This window comes from Tupaia chinensis, unplaced genomic scaffold, assembly GCF_000334495.1.
Source record: "Tupaia chinensis unplaced genomic scaffold, TupChi_1.0 Scaffold000601_1, whole genome shotgun sequence".
In the NCBI taxonomy this organism is placed as follows: domain Eukaryota; kingdom Metazoa; phylum Chordata; class Mammalia; order Scandentia; family Tupaiidae; genus Tupaia; species Tupaia belangeri.
In genome coordinates this window covers 69534-97525 of record NW_006160119.1, presented here as the reverse complement: position 1 = coordinate 97525, position 27992 = coordinate 69534, and the positions used below count along the sequence as shown (strand labels likewise).

At 38.8% G+C, this 27992-nt stretch overlaps 1 protein-coding gene across 1 annotated transcript in view; it reads left to right on the top strand.

The window, feature by feature from the left end:
- Positions 1–27992, top strand: part of DNAJC13 (DnaJ heat shock protein family (Hsp40) member C13) — a 113795-nt gene that overhangs the window by 51511 nt on the left and 34292 nt on the right. The window contains 15 exon segments of the mRNA XM_014591586.2: positions 2307–2382; positions 2668–2763; positions 3067–3210; positions 6308–6322; positions 6885–6967; positions 9095–9248; positions 13609–13712; positions 14240–14399; positions 16034–16096; positions 17909–18010; positions 20026–20130; positions 20857–21059; positions 22390–22474; positions 25438–25592; positions 26117–26162. Coding sequence (XP_014447072.1) covers positions 2307–2382; positions 2668–2763; positions 3067–3210; positions 6308–6322; positions 6885–6967; positions 9095–9248; positions 13609–13712; positions 14240–14399; positions 16034–16096; positions 17909–18010; positions 20026–20130; positions 20857–21059; positions 22390–22474; positions 25438–25592; positions 26117–26162 — 1591 coding nt within the window.

The following is a 27992-nucleotide window of genomic DNA, read 5'->3' as shown; positions in this document are numbered from 1 at the left end:
CTGGATTTTTGGCACACACACGTGTGTGCGAGTGCGCGCGCACCCAGTGTGTTTTGGACTGAAAGTTCCCAGGTCTTGGACTGAAACCACCCAGTTGGCCCTGTGGGAGCTAGCCACTTTAACCACTGCACAACCAAGCTGGTCCTGTTCACTTTCATAAGAAGCACCCTACATCCCGCATTGTAAATAGTAATTACAGAAGAAGTCTTTGGTGTTGGCTGAGAGGGCAGAGATTAAAAGGAAGGTTATTGTCTTATCGATAGTAGTACCTTATTAGCAATGCTAGACACCATCTTTCATTAAAACAGACTATTTGATAGTATATCCCATTAAACTCCATGCTAGATGTTCATCTGTATTGTTCCTTTCTAATATAGCTAATCGGGGGCCAACAGGTGGTGTGGTTGTTAAGGAACTGGATTTCCACGTGGCTGACAGTGGTTTGAGTCCTGGACCCAATGACTTGAAACTCAAGCCTGGTGCATATGTATGTGGGTGCCCAGAATCCTGAGAGGAGAATGGAGGAGAAGGGAATGTGATGTGACCATTCTCCGTCTCCCCAGGAGTGATTTCTCACTTTCCCTCTGTCTCTGGTGAGCACACGCACCCTGTAGCAAAAACTATATATATATTCTATATATAGATATATATAGATATTTATATCTATATATATCTATATATATATCTGTGGTGAATTAGTATATTTATAAAGAAAGCAGTTTGATTTAGGGAAAAACCTAGAAATGTTAGTAATATTTCAAGTTATAATATTAAAAGCTATCAGTATATAACGAAGATACGTTTTCATTTGCATTATTTCATCTTTTATAAATTGCTATTATAGAACATTATCTCTTTTATCCCTAATTAAAGCCTTTTAGAAGTCACTGATATCAACCAAACAACCAGTGAAAGAAATTACAAATACGATTACTTTGGTATGTCAGCTTCCAAATAGACATAGGGTGACAGTTCTAGTAGGGTTCATTTTCTGTGACAAGTACAATTTGGGTTTTGCTAGTAAACTGTTTTCCTTTAACAGGGATATAAATACATACTCAGCAGGTGATTATTTGGCTATTTCCCTCTTAGGGCTTAAGTTCAAGGCCTTACAGCAAATGGCAACTGAATTTCTGTCAAAGGACAGAAGGGTCAGTGCTGAGTAAAACAGTGCTTTTGCTCACGAGGAACTCCCAGTTAGGAAGATACCATGTAGATTAAGATCAATCAAAGAGTAAACCCTAGACTGAAACTGGATCTTAAAACTCGCCCTGTGAAAAATACACTTTTAGCTTTTAAGTGGGATGAGTAGAATAATTTACTTTAAGTGCTTTAAGTTGATGTTCAGACTCTCAAATTGGAAGTGTTCTGTCTCTGATCTTGTCAAAAGTGGTATGTTAGAGGTCTAGCCACAGTGCTGTTCTGCTAAGCCAGTGTGCTCTGCAGGCTGGAACTACCTGGAGGGACCAGGTTTGATTTCCAGGCCAACCTAAAGGCTGAGCACAGTGGAATGTTGAGCAGGAGGATCATGATATGGTGAAAACTCGTCTTCAAAAAAAAAATTAAGTGAGGGGCCAGCAGGTGGTATTGTGGTTAAGGATGCTGGGCTGGACTCCCACATGGTTCAAGTCCTGGACTTGGCGACTTTTTCTCTCTTTCTCTCTCTCTCTCATATTCTGTCCCTCTGGTCAAGTTAAAATAAATTAATAAAGTTTAAAAAAAATTAAGTGAAAAGGTTATATACGGTGGGCACCTATTAAAAGTTAATGAAAAACTAGTACTATGGGAGAAACTATTCATGGGCTTTAAATTTTTCTTGTACCAGAATGAACTCATACTTTAATTCTACTTTCCACAAAAAGTTTGAAGTTTCCTCACATTAGAACGTAGGCGTTGACTTTTGCTTGTGTTCAGAATTCCAGAGAATGCCAGAATTCTATTGACACTATATCAGGATGTGTTAAAAGAAAGAATTGTTCCGTGAACTAATGGTTTTTAAAGTTTTTTCCTTTCCTTAAATGGAAATAGGGTAAAAGTCTACTTCTTCACATTTAGATCCATTGAAAATGAGCATATTTATCAGAGAAGCATTTTAATTTGGGGAAAATTTCAAGGCATTAGCAATATTTGAGTTTCTCTCAAATACCTCTCCACTTATACATAGAAATTTTTTAATATTATTTTTAACATCAGAGTGGTATTTTTACTGTAGCCATATTTCTTATGTGATATTTTGTTCTCAAAAATTCCTTTCTGTTCTAGCTGAGATAAAGCAGCAAACCTTTCTCAACGTCTGCTTTTTTCAGACAGCTAAGTAGACATTTAGTGGGACTCTGGACAGCTGATAATGCAACTGCGACAAACTTGTTGAAACGCATTTTGGTAAGTCAGTTCAGAAACTGGAAAGGTTTATGTATTCTTGTCCAAGAACATTTCATTGAATGAGTTATTTCTACCGTTAAAGGGGTTTGTTTTTAACTGAAAAGGTATTTATCTTAGGAGTTACCATGTAATGTTACTTTCATGTTAACTGTTGTTGGAAATGTGTTATGACATTTAGGACAAACCAGTAAATCTTAGTATTAATTTATTTTGATTTTTAGATATTTTTCGTGCGATTGTTTTGAAAGTGAATTTTATGTTTTGTATTTGTTTATTTTTTTCTAGCCACCAGGCTTGCTGTCCTATTTGGATAGCTCAGACCCAGTTCCGGAGAAGGATGCAGATCGGATGCATGTTAGAGACAATGTGAAAATAGCAATGGTAAATATGATTGTGCTAAGTGACTTCAGGACTCGTGCCCTTGAATATTGTGCTCTGAGACACGGTCAGAATTTAGAAATAGCCCGAGAATTCACTGCCTTGAGTATAATATTCATTTTATTATTATTAACAACTTTCTTGAAGATAAAATCTAAATCTCATAAAATTCGCCTATCTTAAGTATAAAGTTTAATCATTTTTAGTATATTTCCAGAGTTATCTTGTAAATAGTGTGATCGAGCTTTACATAGCTTTTAAATAAATTTGAAAACTGGTATGTAATACATTTCAATTATTTTATAGGATCAGTATGGAAAATTTACTAAAGTTCCAGAATGGCAAAGACTAGCTGGAAAAGCTGCTAAAGAAGTTGAAAAATTTGCCAAAGAAAAAGTAGATCTTGTGTTGATGCACTGGAGAGATAGGATGGGCATTGCTCAGAAAGAGGTAAAAGTAAGACCTGCTCACCAGACTTGATAGCGCTTGCGGAGGCCTGCTTTAATTGCTATTGTTCTCAGAGGGTGTCCAGATGTTTATGCCTGGATACCTGGAGCTTAAAAATCAGTGTCACGTAATTCTGAATTACATGTTTATATCCATTTTCCCTGGTTCATAGTTTTATGAAATAATTATTAGGATTTTAGATGTTGAATATAGAATTCCACTCAATTTTTTTCCCATAAATTCTAGTTTTATACTTTTTTATTCATGTGTATTTACTTTCCTCCCTCCTTCTCTGGACATTTTTATACCTGTGAAGTAAAAGTGTTCTTGTTAAGCATTTTTTAGGATTGCCATAGGACACATATGCTCGCCAGAAGAAGACAGCACCCCCTCTACGGGGCATGATCATGCCACAATCCTCTCCCTTCCATTTCTTCTTCTTGTCAGGATTTTGTATATGTGTTACACACATGCTTACTGTGTTTTTCAAGAAGCCATAGCTGGGATTCAGATTCAGATTGTGGTCAGCCGTATGGGACCCAGCTCCCTTAACCACTAGGCTGTGGTGCTAGCTTATAGGCTACCAGGCCAATTCAAACATTTTTATTCAGTACTAGCCATAGAAGTGTTTTGGGGGTATAAGTAGCATTTTTAAATTAAATACATCATGTGTATTTAAATTTTGCAATATTAGTTTCTCAAAGTCATACCTAAAAGAGTTTTGTCTTATTCCTCAGCATGCAGTAGATGTGATAGAACTTAATTCAATAATGCACATTCTTCTAACTATGACAGATTATGTGGTAGTTAAGGAGCTAGACTCCCATGTGACTGACCATGGTTCGAGTCCTGGACCTGGCGTCTTGAAAACTCACACCAGGCGTGTGTGCACGTGACACAAAATCCCAAGAGGAGAATTGAGGAAAAAAGATTGTATTGTGGCCATCCCCCCTGGGGGTGGTTTCTTACTTTCCCTCTCTGTCCCTCTCTGACTAGCAGCACACCCACCCTGTTGCAAAAACCTACTACAAGAAAAAGGAAAGAATCAGTTCAGGTGTCCTATAGAAGTGTATTTGATCTCCTAATTGTTGTTGATCATACTTACATCACTTCCTCTTAACCATCTCTCTTGTTACGGTAGCTATTTATTTAAGGGAAACAATTTTAATATGTACTTTCTAAATCAGTGTATCTCATGATCTACATAGTATCTAATCATAACATAACAAATGTAGTCTTGTGTGTCTGTCTGAAATTGGGAATAGTCTTTAGAACTTGAACAGAGTAGATTAGTGCTAAGTTATGTGATGTATATGATATAAAGAATCATTGGACAGTCTTTCAAGTAACTGTCTAGGACAGTGAAGAAAGTACTGAGCTTTGAATTGGTTAACTTACGTAGGACCCTGGGTCCATCACTTAACTAACCCAAGTTACAGGTTTTCAGAACCTTACTTTTCTCTTTCATAGGATCAGAATAACAATGCCTCCCTCTTCATCTTGTAGGATTGCTTTGATACACAAGCAAGAGAATAACAAAAGCACTATATACATATCTGGTCATGTTACTATTGCTATATTGCATTTGAACTATTGAAAAATCTGCAGATATGATATGAGAGATTTTCACAGTTACTAAAAATTGCAAGTTCCTGGCTTCAGGTAGTTAAACTCATTTCTGAAATAACAGTTATTTCAAGCTGTTGAATATAATTACCATAGTGCATATAAATTTTTGGCATCAGATTTTGTATGTAACATTTATCCAACCTAAGCTTGAACACAAAGCTATTTAGGTAGGATGATATATTTTATTTAAAGATAACAATTCATAGAGAAAAGATATTCTTAGTATAAAACATGTTTTACTGGTTTGTTATCATTTACATGCATTATTATCTGAAGTTTTGAGCAAATAATGATGCCAAATAAATATGCTGGTCACGAAGATCTTTTGGTACCATCCACTATTATTTCTAGGTACTATCTTTAACATTGATTTCTTTAGGAAATAGTTGATCATCTTTGTGACTGTTTTATTAACAGAAGCACTAATACCAAAATATGGAATGAATCTTGTGCTTTAAAGTCTAAAAACTAACCATTGTCAAGATTAACTGGTAGTCTTGAAATAAACTGTATTTCTTTCATAATCAGAATGTTTATGAAGTCAGTGCCATTTGCAGCAAATACTCTGTGTGGAATCAGTAGTAACCTTCGGCTAATACATAAAATTATGTATTTTTTTATTTGTATTATTTTCAGTTTAGAGATTTATGGAGCTAATTAGGACTCTGCCCACGTCTCTAATTCAGTTGGCTCAGTTTGTGGAGAGCTAGCTACTCTATGTAGCATTTACATTAGCATTCTCTAGACTGTCAGCCTTTTGTCCTGAGAGGAAAATTGGAGAAAGTACCTCTTAATTAAAAGTTTTAAAGAAAGGTTTGTCATTAAAACCAAATTTTAAATTGTTTATACATTCATTTTATTCAAGCCACCTTGCTTGAATTTTTGTGATAGTGTACAGAATTAAAATTTATAGGAAACATTGCCTTATATAAGCAGTAGGTTTTATATTTCATACAGCATCTATCTTTTAGAATTTACTACTCAGTTTACCTTTATTCTTTCAGTATCATGTAGCTTGTTTCCTTGCTTGATTTACATAATTTACCACTACTTGATGACATTGTAGACTTCAATCTATACCACTCTCTACTTTTTGTTTCTTTCACATTGAGGATTAGTTTCATGTCTGAAATACATACATGTCTCACATGGAGCAGAAATTCTTAGCCTCCAGCCCAGACGCAGACATCAAAGGTTCTTTGAAATCTTTTCCATTTGCAAATCTTCCGTATGTATTTATTTTTGGGACATTGGCCATAACTTCCTACATTTCTCAAAGGTTTATGACTGTCTAAAATTTGAGTCATGGACTTAGAGAAGTAGGTGGGCCATTTTCTGTCTTAAAGTAAAGATGATTTTCGTTGGTGGCATCCTCAAGAAAAATTGTATCATAGGTATGAGTTAGAGATCTGGGCTTGCTCTCTTTATTTTTAAAAATTTTTAATTTCTTCCTTTTTACACTTAAATTCAGGAAAGAAACAACATGGTGAGTTTATGTCCCTGCCACATGTGTGAAATGCATTAATTTGCCTGGCATGTAGAGTCATCTTTGATATTCTTTAATAAATTAATTCAGGTCTTACCTCACGTGTGTCTGAATGTAGACACTCATTTCCTCTTTGTTTACTATTGCAGCTTGTACTTGCTCCTCTTGGCTTTGGTAGCAGTTTTATAACCTAAACCATTTTGCATTTATTGCTTTCCCGTGACTTTTGTCTTAACTGCATGTAAATGTTTGACATAAGCTGCTGTTCATGACTATAATGTTACAAATGTTATTAATGATCACTATAAACTTTAATACAATTTGGTGTTGAAACAGTAACTTTATGCTTCATGAAAGATACTTGAGCAATACCATAGAAATGCTGGAAAATTATCATGTATGGTATAATTGAATCGTTTATATTAGTATTTTATAGATTTTGCCTCATTAATTTCTGTAAAAACTGGATGAAAGAATTGTTTATCACCTATAAAGTGATGATACTCTAAGTGAACTTATTTGGACTCCAGATTGAACACCATGACACTTTCTTGTTTTCCAGAATGTAAATCAAAAGCCAGTGGTTCTTCGAAAGAGAAGACAAAGAATAAAAATTGAAGCAAATTGGGATCTCTTCTATTATAGGTAAACTTTAGTCTTCTTTCCCAATTAGATTAAGTTTGGCATTGTCATTAGAGGTATCGACTGAATTTTTTTTTTCTCTAAAACTAGTGTTTTATGCCACAGATACCTTTATGCTGTCAAGGTCAAGAACTATAACTATTGGGACCAGCAGTTGGCGTCATGGCTATGTTACTGGACTCCCATGTAGTCGACTGTGGTTTGAGTCCTGGACCTGGTGGCTTAAACGCACGTCGGGTGTGTGTGCGTGTATGCCCAAGATCTTGAGAGGAGAATGGAGGAGAAGGGATTATAGCATGGCCATCCCCCCCGGGGGGTGATTTTTCTCTTTTGTTCTCTCTGTCTCTCTGTGTCTTTCTGGCGAGCGCATGCGCCCTATAGGAAAAACCTCTCCAAAAAAATAAAGAAAGAAAGAACTATAACTGTTAAGATTGATTATAAATGCTTCCATAATACTTAAGGTTTTTTTTTTTAATAGAATGTGGATAGTCTGAGTAGCTAAAATTATTTTTTAAAGATTTTATTAATACTTAGACATGGTTACTTTAAAACACTTCATGGTGGCTTAGAAATAATCATGTACCTCCTTTGAGCCTTGTTAGAAATGGAGTCTTAAAATGTAAGGAGATGGTGAGAAGTGAGTCTCCAAGTTAACCGATCTCATATGCTTTCTGAGACTGTCACATGTGATAAACATCCTCTTTCCCCACTTACTACCATTTATTCTCCTTTTCCCAAGGACATTGAAACAAACATTTTCGGGATTTTGCAAGATTTCTTTTTACCTTCCTTAAGATTTTCAACATAGGGTATGTGCACTCGCCACAGAGAGAGAGAGACAGAATGAGGGAAAGTGAGAAATCACCCCTTGAAAGGATGACCACACCACAATCCCTTCTTCCAATTCTTCTCTTTGGATTTTGGGTGCCCACGCACTTGGTGTGATTTCTAAATCATCAGGTCCTGGGCTCGAACCTTGGTTGGCCATGTGAGAGTCCAGTGCCTTAACCACCATATCACCTGCTGACCCCACAAAACTTCTTTAAAACAACTCACAGTACTCAGATTGGAAGCTCATGTATTGGATAATTGAAGGAAAACAAGTGAATCAGAAACTCCACACTTCTTCTATTAAAGTGGCCAGCACACAGTTAGTATGCCCTAATTCTGTTCCTTTCCACACTACTTCTATTAAAGTGGCAGCACGTAGTTAGTGTACCCTGATTCTGTTCCTTGGACTTCTCCCTCAGCATATCCTTCTGTCATGTTCCCTCTAGAAAGTCCGTGGTGCCCTGAGAAGAGACTGCAGGTGTAAGAGGGTTGCAGACCTACAGTGAGCAGATAGGAAGGCCACTCACCCCCAATTCAGACTTGCACCTAAATTTATTACAGTGGTTACATTATTGCCAAAGTCTAAGGAAATAATTTGAAAATACTCATTCAAAGCCTAGCAGTTTAGCATCATTCTTTTTTGGGTAGTCTGTAAGGACCTAATGTCTGTTGCCTACCCCTGCATAGATCACACTCAAAAGGAGTCCAGAAATTCTTATCCCCAAACTGAAATTGGAATTTTTTTCTATCTGGAATTTGTATTAGCAATAAATGCTTGAGTTGAAGTAGATTTTTTTGTTTGTTTGTTTTTTAATTTATACAGATTTGGTTTATAGTTTAGATTCATTTTTTTCCAACATTTTATTAAAAATACTTTCAAATATATGGAAAAGTTGAAAAAAATTTATAGTGAATACCTGTATACCTATTAAGATTCTACCATTAATGGTGCCGGCAGGTGGTGTGGCGGTTAGGGGTGCTAGACTCCCACATGGCAGACCGCAGTTCGAGTCTTGGACCTGGCGACTTCCCTTCTCACTCCCTCTCTCTCTCACTCTGTCCCTCTGTGGTCAAAATTTAAAAATAAATGAATTAATTAAGTTAAATAAAATAATTCTCTAATAAATATTCTACCATTAACATTTAATTGTATGTATTTGCTTTACACCAGTTTTCTTTATATTTGCTAACGTATATTAATTCTACTATTTTCTTATTATAAGATGTAGTAAGGTATATTTGTAGATGATTTTAACTATTTATGGCTTTCTGTTATTTTCTGATTATGCGTATATCTAGGTTTGGTCAAGACCATGCCAGGTCAAATCTTATTTGGAATTTCAAAACACGAGAAGAGCTAAAAGACGCTCTTGAATCTGAGATGAGAGCGTTTAACATTGACAGAGAGCTGGGCAGTGCCAGTGTGATCTCTTGGAACCACCACGAGTTCGAGGTGAGTCTTTGCAGTATATTAATTTAAAAAATAAAGCATGTACTGCTTTTGGAGTTTTAAACATATAAATTTATAATTATAAGCTTATGTTTTTACCTTTCTCCCTTGACATTATGGAGAAAATATTGGAAAATTTTCATCTTTATGTAAGACAAAAATAAATATTAATTTTGTCAAGTAACAACTGATAACGTAAGTGTTTTAATATATTTCATACTGCATATTCCATATCTATTCTTGTGTTTTTGTTTTGTTTTTCTATTTCTGGGAACTTCAGATTCTTTATCTTCTGAAACATAATCTGTCTGCCTTGTTTTTTGTAGCTTGTTTGATTACTTATTTCACTATGATTTCATTCTGAATGTGGTCATTTTGCTGTTGTGTGTTTAAATTTGCCAGAGGGCCTATGTGCTTGAGGGAGTGGAGGGAGGTAGGAAGGAACATCCTGCAGCGGGCATAGTTACCCACAATTCCGTCTCCTTCTCGCTTTCTCCACTCTGTTGAGCTGTGAGGCATGCGTGCATATGCACCCAGCGTTTTCTCCAAGCCACTGAGACTGAGATTGCAGACGTGTGGTTGGCCGTGTAGTATCTGGCAGCTCTAACTGCTGGGTCATGAGGCTGGCCCTGAATGTTTTGTTAGCTGATGATTCCTAGATTTTTTACCTCCTGCTTAGACTTTTATCTCATAATTGAATATTAAAGTCTCTAGAACTTTTTTCTTTTTTTTTTTTAATTTATTTATATTATCATCATAATCTTCTTTATATTACATTGGATTACATATAACTTTACATTGACTTCCATTGCTTTTTCAAAAGGGAATGCCATGTATGTCAGTCAGTACAGAGACATCAATCTCCCAGCTTTATCATTCAATGTCTTTTCCATGCATTTCCCAATAATTATTATTATTATAATTTTTTAAAACAGTCAATCACTATTTCTCATTTTGCTTGTTAAAAGACTTCACCCATCATGAAATACTTCCCAGACCAGTCCAGTTGAGAATACTATACACGTCATCATCAACAGATAATAAACCATATCTGTTTCTCACTAACATCCTCTCTATTGTTCACTTGCTATCTTTCTCTATCCTCTTCTCTCTTTTTTTTATAGTTTATTTTTTATTATAATTTTTTCCCCATCACAACACACAAATGAATTTTCCATCCAAAATACACTGTGCATTGGCTCAATCAAGCACGTCAACATATATGTTCTCAGCAAATAATTTCCCAATTCTTGTGTCCTGCATACCTTGCCTTTTGTTTTACCATCCTAGATTCCCCATCCCCCTCCCTCTGTTATGACCCATCCTCCTCCCACATTGTCCCTGTCATCCCCGATTGCCCTCCGTGCCTCACCCCTCCCCAAATGATCTGTCAGTGATCTTAATTAGTCTAAGTCTCTCCAATAGTTATCACAGCTGACACATGCCTCTACATGAACTCAAGTCTGACTTTAGGCCTAAACCCCATTGGGTAAAAAGAGCATACTATAAAGTAGAACCCAACTGGGCCCATACCGCTCACTGCAGCCATCAAATATCCAATTTTTTTTTTTCTCCCATTACAATATCCCTGCTATATACAGTTGTCTTCCAGAAGAGTTACTGAAAAAGTGATACATACAAGTAAAGGGAGAGAGGCCACGAGTTCCAACCATCAGCTCATAAAGTTTTTGGCAATAGGGAGCATAAACTCCACTCAGGGTTGGATTAAGGGAGGGTCTCCTGCAGATCCGCAAGTGTAGGTGAGTCTCCAGGGAATGCAGTTTCAGGAAAGCAGTTCTGGTACGCAGGGATGATTATCAGCTGATGCGGCACAGCAGTCATCTTGTAGTTACCAGGAATGGTGTTGTGGGGATCTGCAGTGTGAGTTGTCCTTGGGTATCTGGCTTCCTTAAGAATGGCAGAGTAGTTCTTGTTTTCCCCTGAGGTAATGCAGGGCTGGTAGCTATCATCTTCTCAAGTTGCAAGTTCTTCAACCTTGTTTTCGGCTTCCGGGCCATCCAGCGTCGGAGAGGCGCGCAGCTGTGCAGGGGCGTCAGCCCCCAGCCGCGGGGCCCCCGGAGTGGGGGCCAGGCCGTTCCCAGCGCCCGGCTGCGCAGGGGCGGGAGCCCCCGGCCGCCTAGAACTTTTTTCAATGTCATGCTTTTTTTCTTCCTCTACGCCTCCTTCTCTTGTAGTCTTTCTGGTCTTAGATAATGGCTACTCCTTATTTTCTTGTCAAAACCCTTGAAATTTCATTTTATTTTGTACCCCAAATCCATTTTGTCAGCAAATGCTGTTCACCGGACCTTCCAGACATATCCAGAACCCATCTTTTTGGTAACGGATCATGAAGATATCACTGCTTCCACCCTTGCCTCATAATCTGTTAGCAGCATGCGAGCAGGGTGATCTTGTTAAAATGTAAGCTGATCATATCATTTCTCCGCTCAGACTATCAGTGCTCCTGTGACTTCCCATTTCACTTAGTGAAAGTTCAAGTCCTTGAAATGACTTTACAAAACAGATATGTGGACCCTCCCTCCCCAGCACCTAATATTACTGTGTGTGTGGGGAGGGGTTGTCTCTATTTTTACAGTGTTATAAGTTTACTTTTTCATAGGATAGAGAGAGAGACAGACAGACAGACAGACATTTCCACCGAGGCCTTATGCTTTGGTCCACTGATGGCCTCAGCCAGAAGGATCAGCAGGCCCAGCGTGCACAGAAAGGCCTTGGGAAGCCGACCTGGGGCCTCCCCTGGGACTCCAGTGTTAGGGAGTGCTGCCTTGGTGCCGACCACCCCTGTGTCCCATTCTTCAGTCTCCTCTACTACTGCCTCCCTCACTCACTGTGTTCTGACCGCGCTGGCTTTCTGAAAACACCAGATTCTTGTTCTTGCCTCAAGGTGTTTTTGCTTGCTGTTCCATCTGCCTAGAGTAATCTTTTCCCTGGGTAGCTTCATAACTTGTTTCTTCCTTTCGTTTCTGGAATGGAACTTATTGTCACTCAGCTATTGTACATATACATATTTTCCTTTTTTTTTTTTTTTTAATCGGCTACACCTATGAGGGCAGAAATTTTTATGTTTGTTCATTGCTGTATCTCCAGTGACTGTAACAGTTCATGGCGCACAGTATATGCTTAAAATTGTATATCGAGGTGCCAGTGGATGGCATGGTGGTTAAAGTGCTAGACTCCCACATGGCTAACCTCTGTTAGAGTCCCGGATACAGAGGCTTGAAATTACACCAGGAGCCTGTGTGTGCACGCTTAGACTCCTAAGAGGGGAGGGATTGCTGAGGGGTAGTGATTTCTTGCTTTCTCTCTCCCTCTCCCCCTCTCTTTGGTAAGTGAATATACCCTATAGCAAAAACCTCCCTCTCAAAAAATAATGATTATTATCAGTTGAATGCACTGAATGCCCAGAATTCATAGACAGAACATGAAATGGAGCTGTATGTATAGATGGAATGATTTGATTTTTATGGGAATACCTGTTTATGCATGTGTGTGAGCCTGAGTGCTAAGAGGCATACATGCTTTCTGGGAGAGGGATGGAGAGCACTTTCCACGGAGGCCTGCTACAGCCCCTTCTGCCATCGAATGTTTGGGCACACCTGCACACACTCACTGTGTTTCTCCAACTGCCAGGTCTGGGAGCAAAGTGCGTCATTTTTTAGGCTTTGGGAAAATAATGTTGATAATTTGGTCAAGGAATTCCCTTTTACAATTGTCTGTAAATGTTTCTCTGAGACACACAGTCTGAGTGCATGGGTCACAGTGCTGCCCCAACTCCTGATCTTGGGCTTATCCTTCACATAGTGCCTCCAGTGAGTAATCTAGGGCAGTTCGACATGCACAGGAGTGCACTGTACAAGATACAAAATGTCACTGATTTGTTGGTTCTAAATCTTGGCACTTCAGCAGGGCAGGGCTGGGGTGGTGGGAGAGCTGCAGTGGCCTGTGTGTGTAAATCTTGGCACTTCAGGGCAGGGCTGGGGTGGGAGAGCTGCGGTGGCCTATGCATGCTAGGCAGCTCTGTGTGCTGCAGGACCGTCTGCTCCGTGCTTGGTTAGGGCAGACCCCGAAGGAAATTAGGACATCATTATCTTTCTCCCTAAGCCTTTGTTGACACCACAAAGAGTTGTGACGGTTTTTATTAGTACATTTTGCATTTGTAAAATCAGTGTAACTCCAACTCAACATTTAACTAAAATATTAAGTCAAGTAAATAATGAATTCCCAGGTATGCTAATAAATCATATTCTCCAAACAGAAGGATTTGTAAAAAGCAGATTATATATATGCAGATTGCTAAACATCTATTATACACCAAAAATGTTATTTGCTTTTTTTAATAAAGGTTAAATATGACTGCCTGGCAGAGGAAATCAAAATAGGAGACTATTACCTGAGATTACTTTTGGAGGAAGATGAGAATGAAGAAAGTGGATCAATTAAGAGATCGTGAGCTGTCCCTCCTAGCCTGTTACATTTGTCTTACTGTGGGCTTCATGGGTATTTCTAGTTGTCCTTACTGTGGGCTTCATGGGTATTTCTATTTGTCCTTACTGTGGGCTTCATGGGTATTTCTAGTTGTCCTTACTGTGGGCTTCATGTGTATTTCTATTTGTTCTTACTGTGGGCTTCATGGGTATTTCTAGTTGTCCTTACTGTGGGCTTCATGGGTATTTCTAGTTGTCCTACTGTTGGCTTTGTGGGTATTTCTAGTTATCCTTACTGTGAGCTTCGTGGGTATTTCTAGTTGTCCTACTGTGGGCTTCACGGGTATTTCTAGTTGTCCTTACTGTGGGCTTCACGGGTATTTCTATTTGTCCTACTGTGGGCTTCATGGGTATTTCTATTTGTCCTACTGTGGGGCTTCATGGGTATTTCTATTTGTCCTACTGTGGGCTTAATGGGTATTTCGATTTGTTCTTACTGTGGGCTTCATGGGTATTTCTAGTGTGAACTTTTTTTTCCCTCTAATCTAGGTATGAATTTTTCAATGAGCTCTATCATCGCTTCTTGCTCACCCCGAAAGTAAACATGAAGTGTTTATGTTTACAAGCCCTTGCTATTGTTTATGGCAGATGTCATGAAGAAATAGGACCATTTACAGATACCAGATATATCATTGGAATGCTAGAGAGGGTAAGGATGTCTTTTTTTTTTTTTTTTTTTTTTTTTTTTTTTGGGGGTTTTTTTTTTTGGGGGGGGGGCGCCCCCCGAGAGAGAGAGAGACAGAAAGTGAGAAATCACCACCCAGGGGGGATGGTCGTGCCACAATCCCTTCTCCGTTCTCCTCTCGGGATCTTGGGCACCTACACACATGTGCCCGGTGTGAGTTTAAGCCACTGGGTCTGGGACTCGAGCTCGGTTGATTACGTGGGAGTCCAGCGACACAGCCATTACACCAACTGCTGATCCCAGGAAACAGCTATTTGAGAAATGTATTAAGTTTTCAAAACTATATTTAAATTGTATTCAAGTACATTATTACTATGCTTTATGAATTTTTCTGTAATTTTTACTGTACTTATTTGAATCTAAATTAAGAATAGGAAAGTGACTAATGGGTTAGTATTGTTTTTGTCAATTTTATTTATTTAGTTGCTGCTTTTGAACAATTTCAGTGACTTAGTTGTCAATTTTTAAATTTAAGTATGGATGAGCTAGACAGGTGTATAAAAGAAATAATGACTTCTAGAGTTGTATGTACCTTTAGTTTTCCATTTTGGAGAAATTTAAATAATGCTAGTACACTTCACATTTAAGTGTGAAGATAGTAAAATTTTTAGAACTGTACAATAACCAGAAAACCTTGATTTAACACATTCTTTTATTGCATAAAGTTCATCATTTAATACTTAAGCATGATGGAAGGATAAATTAACCAGTTCATTCATTATGTAGCTCATTTGAGTATTATCTACTTGTTGCAGAGCATACACTTTAGTCTTTCATTTGTGTCCACATCCCTTTTATGTTTTACTACTTTAAATTTCAATGAACTACTACAGTAGAACCATTTTACCAAGTTTTCAAAGAGCCTTTGATCCTTACTGTAGTTGCCTTACCTGTGAACTGTGTTTCACGGATTAGAGACCTGATTCTGAATAGGTTGTGCACATACTCAGTAAGTAACATAACCAGGACAGAAGTCCGCACTCCTTCCTGTTGCTGTCACACTGGGCTGCACACTGGGTTCTCCTTCATTGCCATCACAGTGAACCGGGGGTACTGACAGCGTATCTGTCATGTAGGTAGGGTTTCCTTTTTGTTTGTGTTGTTCGTGATGTGATTTATGTGAAACATTATTTATCAGTCTTTCAGAATTTTTGCTTAATTCAAGAGTGGTATTTGAACCATTTCCATTTTTACGTACTTCCTTTAAAGCTACATATTAGTTTGTTTAATAACTTTAAAAATATCTACCTTCCTTGAGAAATTAGGCAAGTTACATAAAATTAGAGACTATGTAAGAGGTTGAAGAATAGTAATAAATGACATTCTTTTTTTAAAAATTATTTCCTTTATTTTATTTACTATTACAGTTATTTTCAATTTGAGCAGAGCGACACAGAATGAGAGAAAGCAGGGCACCAGGTCTGGGATTCGAATCGTGGTTAGCCTTGTGGGAGTCTAGCACCCCTAACCACCACACCACTTGCCAGCCCCAAATGACATTATTTCGTAGGGAGGGTATTGGTTGATTCGTCTAGTGATGATAATTCTTAATTTGAGTTTGTACTCCCTTTTAACTGACTTTTTATGTATTTTAATAGTGCACAGATAAACTTGAACGAGATAGGCTGATCCTCTTCCTTAATAAGTTGATCCTTAATAAGGTACAGTATTTCTGTGTAAATGCACTACTGTTTCCAAGTTATATGAATATGTAAAGATATCGCTATTACTGTGTTAATTATCCAGAAATAATTCTATTATTTTGTGTTTTAAATCTGAAAGCACTGTGACCTAAATTACTGGAGGAAAAAGTTTTTGCCTGTTCCCTGTAAATTCTTCCCTAATATTGCAAGTACTTAGTAAATTAATGATAGTATAATTCTGAATGAGGAGTAATGGGGGGGGGGGGGACAAATTAGCTGATTTTTTTCTTTAATCTTTAGGATTAAATTTTAGGTAAAGTAAATGCTTCATATATTATGGAAAGTTTTTAGTTTATCAATATACATTTTGGTGATAAAAAGTAATTTGAAGATAAAAAAATCAGAAGTCAGTTTGCTTTTTTTGTTTTGTTTGTTTTTTAATTGTATCTTCTTTTTAATTAATTAATTTGTTTGATTTTTATTTGACCAGAGAGGGACAGAATGAGAGAGAGGTCTGGGACCCGAACAGCTTTCGGTCATGTGGGTTTCCAGTGCCCTTAACTACCACGGCCCCTGCTGGCCTCTGCATTCTCCTTTTAAACATGCCTCTTAGTAGGCTCATGCTGGTTTCTAATAAACATTCACAGTTACACGTTAAGAGACCAGCACAGGGTGTAGTGGGCTTTTGTTGTTTTTATTTTTAAAGAAAGATTTTGCTGTAGGGCACATGTATTTATGTATTTGCAGGAGAGATAGCGAGAGAGAGACAGACAGTGAGAAGTCATCTGCCCAGGGTGGATGACCATGCTGCAATCCTTTCTCCTCCATTCCCCTCAGAATTTGGGCACACATATGTACACACCCAGCATAAGTCTCAATTCTTCAGATTTGGGACTCAAATTCAGTCAACTCTGTGGGAGTCCAGCGGCGTAACTGCTACACCATCTGCTGACACCTCAACAATCTCTCTTAAAAAAAAAAAAAAAAGTTTAAGCAGACTCTATTTTTTTGAAATTTTGATATTTTAATACTAACTTTCCCACATTTATTCTTACTTTTTGTAAGTAACGCAAATGTTTTTAAATTAAGGGTAATTAAGGGTAATTAGCCCTAGGAAATTTTTATCTTAATTATTTTTTTAGAGGGTTTTTTTTTCTACAGGGTGCATGTGCTCGCCAGAGAGACAGAAAGTGAGAAATCACCCCCCAGGGGGGATGACCACACCGCAGTCCCTTCTCCTCCATTCTCCTCTCGGGATTTTGGGCACGCACGCACACATGCCCAGTGTTAGTTTAAGCCACCAGGTCCAGGACTTGAACTGCGGTTGACTATATCAGAGTTCAGCTACATAACCATTATGCTAACTGCTGGCCCCAGTGAAATTTTTATCTAAATTATAATCTCTAATTTCTAAGAATTACCAATCTTTAAGTTTAAAAAAACTAGAATATTGAAAGATTGTAATATAGCAGATTTTATTTCTGATTATAGAATAATCTGTTTAGTAAAAAGACCTTGGCAGAATAACAGTAGAACCAAGAGTTTATCATGCTGTTTTTAAATTTTTTGTTTTTTGTGGAGTTTTTGTTTATTTGTTCAGAATATATTTAAGTATAAGCTCTTAGGTATTCTCTTTTTAAAATGTTGTTTTGCCTTTTTAATCTTCTAAATTCATGCTTCTTGGACACAAAACCCTGAAAACACAAAGTCATACCAGTTGCGTGTCAGTCATTTCCAAAGAGATTCCAAGTACTCTTTTTGAGAACCTTCTTGGTAATAACCTGTTGGAGAGAAAAATGTTTGAGTATGTGCAAATGTTTTCTCTCTCAGAAGAATGTTAAGGACCTCATGGATTCCAACGGAGTCCGAATCCTCGTCGACTTGCTTACCCTTGCACATCTGCACGTCAGCCGGGCCACAGTGCCTCTGCAGGTATGTGTCCTGGTCCGGGGGGCCAGCTGGACCCTCTTGGAATACGGTTGTAGGGCCAAGAGAAACTGAAACCTGAAAATATGTTACTGTATGTGATCAAGAGTGTATTTCTCCAATAATTATAATATTGGGTCATTGGAAAAGTCATGACACCATTTTGCATAGAAAAATATATCATGACTTTTCTTACTACTCAATTACCAATGCTTAGGAGATTAATTCACATACATAAAAATGAAATCACCATAAGAGCAATGTATAACAGACAATAAGAATCCACTTTTTAGTTTTCTTTTGTCTTTTTAAAAAACTATATCTTTATTATGGCTTATGTTAAGACAATGTGACATTTAGGGTCTAAACCAAATTCTTTAGATGTGTAACTAGGACTTTCAGCATTCATAGGCACTGGGAATAAGCTTTGCCTTCGGGAACCTGGAGGCCTTATCGAAACCATCCAAGAAGACAAAGATGCAAGTCTTCTGATACCTAATTTATGAAAGGGATATATATATATGTATCCTTAGCTCATTCGATTTTTTTTCTTTTTTTTTGAGAGTTTATTTTGCTATAGGGCACTTGCACTCACTGGAGAGACAGAGAGAGAGAGATAAAGACAAAGTGGGAAATCATACCCCCAAGGTGCATGACCATGCTGCAGTCCCTTCTCCATTCTCCTCTTGGGATTTTGGGCATGCACTTATATGGGCCCAGCATGAGTTTTAAGTCACTGGGTCTGGGACTCAAACCATGGTCTACCACATGGGAGTTCAGTGATGTAACCATTATGCCATCTGCTGGTCACATTTTTTAATGTTCTTTTTTTCTTGGCTGTACCCCTCCCAGTTCATCTTTTTATTAGGAAAGGGAGAGAGAGAGAGACAGAAAGGGAAAGAGGTATTTTGACAGGGTCTTGTGTCACAGTCTTCCTGCCCCAGATTCCCAATGAGCCAAGGACTACAGGCGCTTAAAGCTGATCCGACATGCTCAGCCTGGCCTGAGAACCAGCCCTGTCTCCCCGTGACTCCCAGTCTCCCAGGTGGTGGTCCTACCTGTGTGTCTACACAGCAGGGTCGTACGTTCTGTTTTTGTGTACTTTCCTGGTACTAGTAGATGTATCATGTTAGATTTTATCTTAATTCGTGCACTTAAAAAGTACCATTTGAATATTTAGGGGTATGAATGGTAGTAATTGTGACCCTCATCATCCAGTGTCCTAGTTCCTGTTCTACACGTAATACAGTGATTCCTTAATTCCCATATCCCTACTAGGTGGTTGCCATCATTGTTCCCATTTTACAGATGAGGAAACCAGGGAACAAAACAAATGGTTATTTATTTCAAATGTATAGGATCACTTAAGCACAGCCCAGAGGCTTAGTTGACAGCAGTGCTGGAAGCCATGTGGCTGACTGTGGCTTCAGAAGCCCAAGGTGGCTTGAAACCATGTTGGGCACACGCCCAGGACCCTCAGGAGCCCAGAAAGAGGACTGCAGCATTATGAGACCCTGTCGGGGAAGCTTCCCTCTTTACCTCCTTCTCTCTCTCTATCTCCTCTTTTTCTCTTTCTTTGTCTCTCTCTCATGAATAAAATAAGGTCACTTAATATTTCAGTTGAATTTCTAAAGGAATATTAAGCCTTCAAAGTAATAAGCACTGTATAATTGTGGGGGTTTTTCTTTCTTTTATTTTTTTTTTTTTTGTGGAGAGGTTTTTGCTATAGGGCACGTGTGCTCACCAGAAAGACAGACAGAAAGTGAGAAATCACTCCCCCAGGGGAGATGGCCATGCCCCGATCCCCTCTCCTCCATTCTCCTCTTGGGATCTTGGGCGCGCACACACACGCGCCCGGCGTGAGTTTAAGCCACCATGTCCGGGACTCAAACCATGGTTGTCTGTGGGAGTCCGGCGACATAGCCATTACGCCAACTGCTGGCCCCATAATTGTGTTTTTTGATACCCTTACCTTTAGACTTATGCTTTGGACAATAACTAAAATGTTGTCTTAAACTTAGAGCAATGTAATTGAGGCTGCTCCAGATATGAAAAGAGAGAGTGAAAAGGAATGGTATTTTGGCAATGCAGACAAAGAAAGGAGTGGCCCTTATGGATTTCATGAGGTACGTATCTTGAAGAATGTTTTTATAAGGGTCTCAACCTATGGTATTCCCTCCTGCTTAGTGCACACAGAGATGTGGAATATTTTAAAACGGTGATTTGAACTGCCATTACCAGCTCTCTGCGACTCCATTTCCATATGAGAGAGAGAGCTGGCACTTCTAGAAAACCACACGTGTATATAAAATTGTGTCATAGTTCTGTTATAAAAGCTGTCATTACAGAGGTAGTAGGCTTTTAATGAGTTTATCTAACAATTATTTGTCTTAGTAATTAGGTCTAAGTGTAATACTTCTGCTCTGCAGTCTGAAATTCACTAAAAATTGCTTATTCAGTCCATGAGGGTGATTGCCCTCTTCATTTGCTTCTAAGTGATCCTGCTCTTCCATCCTCAGCCTCTCAAGTTCAGTCAGAATTTGGCTAAAGATAAGTTATAGAGGACCCAGTATTCACTTTTATCATAATTCAGTAGTTTCATACTCTGGCTGCTGGTTTTCTCTTTCCAGTGTTCCTTATGCTCTGCAAGTTGGCCAACTAAATGGTGGTTTTTCTTGTATTATTAGCTATATTTGGATTCTCAAATATGTGTGAACAAAAAATTATTTGTTTTGATAGTGAACTTGTGTATTTCATAGTTTAGTATGTGTTTCCTATAAAATAGGAAACATTGGTGAAATTGTTCATTTTACTTTGTCTGTTTGTAATAATGATGTGTTCCATCCATTAAGATGCAAGAATTGTGGACCAAAGGAATGTTAAATGCAAAAACCAGATGCTGGGCTCAAGGCATGGATGGGTGGCGACCACTTCAGGCGATCCCTCAGCTCAAGTGGTGCCTGTTAGCCAGTGGGCAGGCTGTGCTGAATGAGACGGACCTCGCCACCCTGATACTGAACATGTTCATCACAATGTGCGGGTATTTTCCAAGCAGGTAAATGGGACTGAGTGCTTTGATGGTTAGCAGCGGGCTGTGAAATACCTTGCTTCATCTGTTTGAGTGGGTGCTTCCCCAGTAATGTTATGGAACTACCCTGGTGGTTTAAAACAACGATATTCTCATCATCACCTTGGGGGAATGCTGCTTTGATTGAAACTTTTCAAAACAAAAATAAACACTATTCAATAATAAATAAATAATATTAATAAAGCAACTGAAAAGCAACTTTCTCTAGGAGGGTCTTAATTATTTTATAGTACTGAGACTAGCCGCATTCTCGTAGTAGTACCCACTATAGTATTTATGTAAATTAGGTATGAGGCAGGAGTCAGGCAGGCTGATAAGCCTTACCCTATCAGGTTAGCCACTCCTAGTACTGGGGTTGAGCCTAGGCCCACAACTTGCCCCATTTCACTAGTGAAGATGTGTCTTTGTCCTCTAGTGACATCATTGTAACTCTCGCATGGTACTTTTCAATATTTGTAAAATATTTTCATACATATCCTTTTTAAAAACTACTGAGGCTACCTTGTAATGAAAATTACTGAGAAACTATCATATATTTTCTAATATTTCAGGTTTTTGTGGTTCCAGTTCTATTTAAAAACCAAATTGGACTCAGAAGCATACTCTTAGTAATTAGAAATAATGTAGCATTAAAGTTAAGGATACATGAAAAATACTCAGTGTAGGGGAACCAGCAGTTAGCGTAATGGCTATGTCGCTGGACTCCCACGTAGTCGACCGCGGTTCGTGTCCCGGACCCGGTGGCTTAAAACTCAAGCTGGGCGCGTGTGCGTGCGTGCCCAAGATCCCGAGAGGAGAATGGAGGAGAAGGGATTGCGGCATGACCATCCCCCCTGGGGGGTGATTTCTCGCTTTCTGTCTCTATGTCTCTCTCTGTCTGTCTGGCGAGTGCACGCGCCCTACAGTGAAAATCTCTCAAAAAAACAAAAAATACTCAGTGTAGTTAAATTAGGGTTTAAATTTATGTGACAAAGATAGATTTGCCCTTTGGGGGGAATTGTCCACTGACAGTATCTTGGACAACACCAAGTTTAACCAGTTAAATAATAAATAAGAGTCTTTGGCTTTTCTAGGGTACTGTTTTACAAGGAGATCTTATGGAAGGAAATGAAGTCATATTAAACAGCCAAATAGATTTAAACCAAAATTCCTAATCATGTTCCCAGCTGTATGAGAGCTTAGTTTTCATTAACCAAAAGTAAGGTAACCTGCTTCATGCCTGGTAGAATGCCATATGCTCTGAAAATACAAACTTTAACAACTACGTTGAATGTTGACTGTAGAAAATATTTTCTAGGGATCAAGATAATGCCATCATTCGACCTTTACCAAGAGTGAAAAGGTTGCTATCCGACAGCACTTGTCTTCCCCATATCATTCAGGTGAGTTCCTTTATATTACTAAACTAAACTATTAGGTTGTTGGAAAAGTCCTAACATATTTTCCTGTTTTTCCATGCAAAGATGTGTCATGACTTTCCCAATGACCCTATAAAACAGTATTTGTTGTTGTTGTTGTTGTTGTTAGAGTTTTTTGCTATAGAGAGTATGTGCTTGCCAGAGAGACAGAAAGTGAGAAATTAACCCCTCAGGGGGATGACTATGCCGCAGCCCCTTCTCCTTCAATCTCTCAGGATTTTGGTCACGCGTACACATGCCCCCAGCTTGAGTTTTAAAACTGTCAGGTCCAGAACTCGAAACATGTTTGACTACATGGGAGTCCAGCGACATAACTATTAATGCAATCTGCTGGTATCCCCTGTTATTTTTTTTTAAGGATTTATTTATTTTTAATTATATTTATTATCATTATTCTTCAATTTTGACCAGAGAGAGACAAACAGAGAGAAAGGGAGAGTGAGAAAGCAAGTGGTCTCTGTCTCTCTCTGTCTTTCCGGCAAGCGTATGCACCCTATAGCAAAAACCTCTACCCCCTGCAACAAAAAAAAGTACATACTGCCTGTATTTTTTTTTTTTTGAGAGTTTATTTTTTGTTTTTGAATATTTGTTTGTTTTTGCTATAGGGTGTGTGCACTCGCCAGAAAGAGAGATAGACAGAAAGTGAGAAATCACCCCCCGGGGGGGGGATGGCCACGCCACAATCTCTTCTCTTCCATTCTCCTCTCAGGATCTTGGGCAGGCCTGCACATGTGCCCAGCGTGTATTTAAGCCACCGGGTCCAGGACTTGAACCGCGATCAACTACATGGGATTCCATCGACATACCCATTACACCAACTGCTAGTCTCACTGCCTGTATTTTTTATGTTGAGTTCAAAAAATATGTTTTAGAGGTTATTTTTGTTTTTCCCTTAATTTTCTATATTCTGGAAGGCTTTCATCTTGTTAAAGCATAGTTAAATAGCTGTAGTACTTTTCAGAAATATCTCCATTGGTTGGAAGGGATTTTTTTTTGTTGTTGTTATAGGGTGCATGCACTCACCACATAGACAGAGAGAGATAGAAAGTGAGAAATCACCCCCCGGGGCGATGGCCACGCCACAGTCTCTTCTCCTCCATTCTCTCTTGGGATCTTGGGCACACATGCACACGCACCCGGCGTGAGTTTTAAGCCACCGGGTCTGGGACACAAACCGTGGTCGACTACATGGGAGTCCAGTGACATAGCCATTACGCTAACTGGTGGTCCCAGTTGAAAGGGATTTTTGAGCTTCACTTTACTTTAAGAGAAGTCATCAGTTTTATAATCTTACAAAGTGTCAGTATTTTTGATGATCTAAGATAAAGTGAGTGAGTATCCTAGGTTTTTGGGTGAAGTGACAATTCAAAATACTCTATTTACTGTCAATACTAAGTATAACATCAAGTCTTAAATTATAGGTGCTGGGAAGACCTTCTGTGTATCTCAGTTTTATCTCTGTAAAATATGTCATACTATGAAATAGTCTAAATACCTTGTTAAACAGGTTAAATAAACCAAAACACAGGAAAATATAAGTTCTTTACTTAAAAGACTTGGTTGTCCAGGCTTACACCTGAGCCCAGGGCTTAGACTTTCTAATCTAATCAGTACTTACCTTCTTATTATAGCATTTAACTCAAAACTGGGGATTCTTTGGAAGCAAGTGTTTATGGAAAATTAAAATTCTATCTTTATCAGCCTTCATAGATAAACTATTAAACATGTTCATCAAATAATTACTTATAGCACTTTCTATTTATTTTATTATTAGCTCAAATTCATTACAACATTTCAGATATCCCCTTCATTACTTCTAGCTCAGATTTCTCTTTTTTGGTTGTTTTTTTTTTAGAGTTTTTTCCTATAGGTCGCGCGTGCTCGCCAGAAAGACAGAGACAGGAAGTGAGAATCATCCCCAGTGGGGGATGGCCACGCCACAATCCCTTCTCCTCCATTCTCCTCTTGGGATCTTGGGCACACACGCACATGCGCCCTGTGTGAGTTTTAAGCCACCGGGTCCGAGACTCAAACTGCAGTCAACATGGGAGTACAGCAACATAGCCATTATAACAACTGCTATTCCCACTTCTAGTTCAGATTTCTGAAGTTACCCTTTTGGTACTTTCTAGTACTTGAATTTTTGCCTGGTACTTCTGGTACTTGTTCACCCTCTTGCCTTTTATTTGTACTTTTGGATCTACTTTTTTCTTTTTTAAAATTTGTCACATAGTATGTGTACTTGCTGGAGAGAGAGAAATAGGCAGTGAGAAAGAACCCCTCCAGGAGGTTGGCCATGCCATAGTTCCTTCTCCTGCAGTCTGCTCATGGGATTTTGGGCATGCACACATACCAATCCAGGGTGTTTGTCAAGCCATTGGGTCTGGGACTCAAACTGCACTTGGCCAGGTGGGATCCAGTGTCTTTAACCACCATGCCACCTGCTGCCCTGGACCTGCTTTCTAGTCCTGTTTCACTGATAGGAGTTCCCTACTTTGCTCCTTAAGTCCCTGTGTGGCCTTCATAGTATTATCCATGTCTACCTAACATGGATTAACCTCAAGTGTGGCTGTCCTTTGATTGGTTTTGTCATTCACAGAGAAGTCCATTTAGGAAGATTCTTGCATAAGAAGAGTTATAACCATAGCATTATGACAAAACAAATTTCAGGAATGTTTGGACTTTTTCTTTATACATATTGATCAATTCTCAGATTTTACTATATGCAGTAAATGTTGTAGAAAGAATCATTTTTCAAATCTTGTTTGAGTCTAGTAGACAAGCTTACTTAAACCACATTGATGTTTACTTTATAACTCCATGAGAAACTGTAACCTCACTGTATGGAATACGTAAATCTAAAGTGAATGATGATATACTGTGCTTTTATTATGACCTAGTAGCCAAAGCATTTCTTGCTTTTGCAGCTGTTGCTGACCTTCGACCCCACCCTTGTTGAGAAGGTTGCTGTGTTGCTGTGCCACGTCATGCAGGATAACCCCCAGTTACCCCGTCTCTATCTGAGCGGAGTGTTTTTCTTCATCATGATGTATACAGGTTCCAATGTGCTTCCTATTGCTCGGTAAGAACTTTGAGGGTGATCTGTTTAAGGTTATTATTTGAATTACAGTAGATGGACAGATTTATATCATTGAATTTTTGTGAGTACATCACTTTTTAATTAAATATTTCATTATAAAGGGTGTTTAAATATATGTCTAAAAATTTGGAAAATAGGAGAATGGGGACTATTACTAGAATTACACCACTTTACCACATCTAACTTAAGAATTTTGTCATTTAGTATTTTAATACATGGGTTTAATAGAATTATATTCATACTGTTACATGCAGTTTTACATTCCCTTAAAATTAAATTTTTTTTTTCTATTAGTAGATAGCCTAAACATGACCACACTTTTAAAATCTTCCCAGTTCTTTTAAGTTCTTGTCTTAATCAGAATTTGAACAATTTGGAAATATAAATTTATGAGTTGCCTTTTGTAGCCTTCATTTCTCTATAAAAGTTCTGGTCTTTAGAAAACTAAGGTTGCTGAAACCTTACTCACTTTCTGTATCTGACAGATAATTTATTTTTCTTTATAGGTTTTTGAAATACACACATACCAAACAGGCTTTTAAGTCAGAGGAGGTAAGCCAGAATAATCCTCTGAATACTTAACACTGAGTAAACTGTCTTGACACGGTCCAGTTTCCTGAACTATGTGTGTTTACTAGATTATAAGTACTTGAAAGCAGGTATTGGTTTATTCATTGTTTTCTTAGTTGTCAGAGGGCATGTGTGTTAAAAGAGGTAGGGGAAAGGGACCCCTCATGGAGTGTGGTCACATTCCTTCTCTTTCTCCATCCTGTAGAGATTTCAGCACGTAGGACTAGCTTGTTTTTATGCCATGGGCCTGACCTGGAACTGTGGTTGATCATGTGGGATCTGGGGCTCCCTTAATTCTTGGGCTATGAGCAAGTCCCTATTCATGTTTTTCATATTCTTTGTAGTACTGTTCACATAAGAAAGTTTAAACTAAGAGTTTTAAATGAAAATGAATGTCCATTAGGATCAAATATTGAAATTACAGCTATGAATTATAACTTGACACCTCTGTGAATATAAGTTGTTCTCTTTATATAATACCCACATTAGTAATTTTTGTAATTAGTTGTATACCTGAGTCTCATATATTCTGTTAAGATTAAGTAAGGCCAATGGCCAGCAGGTGGCTTAGTGCTTAAGGTGCTGTACACAGTTCCAGGTCAGGCCCATGACCGCTGTTCGAGTCCCACACCCAGCAGCTTGAAACTCACACTGGGTGGGTGTGTGTGCATGCCAAAAATCCCAAGAGGGGAAGGGCTTATGGCGTGACCATCTCCCCTGGTAGATGGTTTCTCACTTTGTTTCTTTCTGCTCTTTCTGTTTCCAGTGAGTGCACACACCCTATAGCAAAAAGATTAAGGCTTCAGCCTTCTTTTTTTTCAGCTCCCAACTTGTTGGAAGTGTTTCTGCTACTTTATGGAGGTGAAAAACTAGCAATCCAAAGAAGAACTGGCTTCATGGCACAGTAGTAATACACTACTCTTGAGAAGCCAGTCCCATGTGGTGAATATAATTCGAATTCCCAGCTCAGTAAGCTGGAAACGTTCTGTGCATGCACACACATGTTGAGGGTGGTTTCAGGAAACTCTCGAGTGGTTTCAGGACATTTCAAGCACCTTACGTTCACTGTGCACCTATTTCTGTTCCTCTTGCACATGTAATGAAATAATTATACAACTCACCATCATGCAGTATTGGCAGCCGCTCCCCAGGGCTAGCATCACTGCCTCAGCTCCACCTCAGGTCATCAGGCATTAGATTCCCGTAACGAACGTTTAACTTAAATCCCTCACATACACAGTTCTCAGAAGTGTACACGCTCCTATGAGAATCTAATGCTGCTGCTGACCTGACAGGAGGCAGAGCTCAGGCAGGAATGGAGCGATGGGGAATGACTGCAAATACAGATGAAGCTTTGTTCCTTCACCCACTGCTCACCTCCTGCTGTGCGACCCAGTTCTTCATAGGCCCCGCTCTGGTACCGAACCATGGCTTGGTGTTGGGGACTCCTAGTTTAGGAGATTAACCAAAGAGAATTACAGCTTTTTTTTTTTTTTTTTTTTTTTTTGAGAGGTTTCTGCAATAGGGCATGTGCGCTCGCCAGAAAGACAGAGAGAGAGAGAGAGAGAGAGAGAGAGAGAGATAGAAACTGAGAAATCACCCCCCGGGGGGATGGCCATGCTGCAGTCCCTTCTCTACCATTCTCCTCTCAGGATCTTGGGCACACATGCACACGTGCCCGGTGTGAATTTAAGCCACTGGGTCCTGTACTCAAACCGCGGTCAACTACATGGGAGTTCAGCAATATAGCCATTACGCTGACTGCTGGTCCCAGAATTACAGCATCTTGACAGTAGACCAAACTTGTAGAGT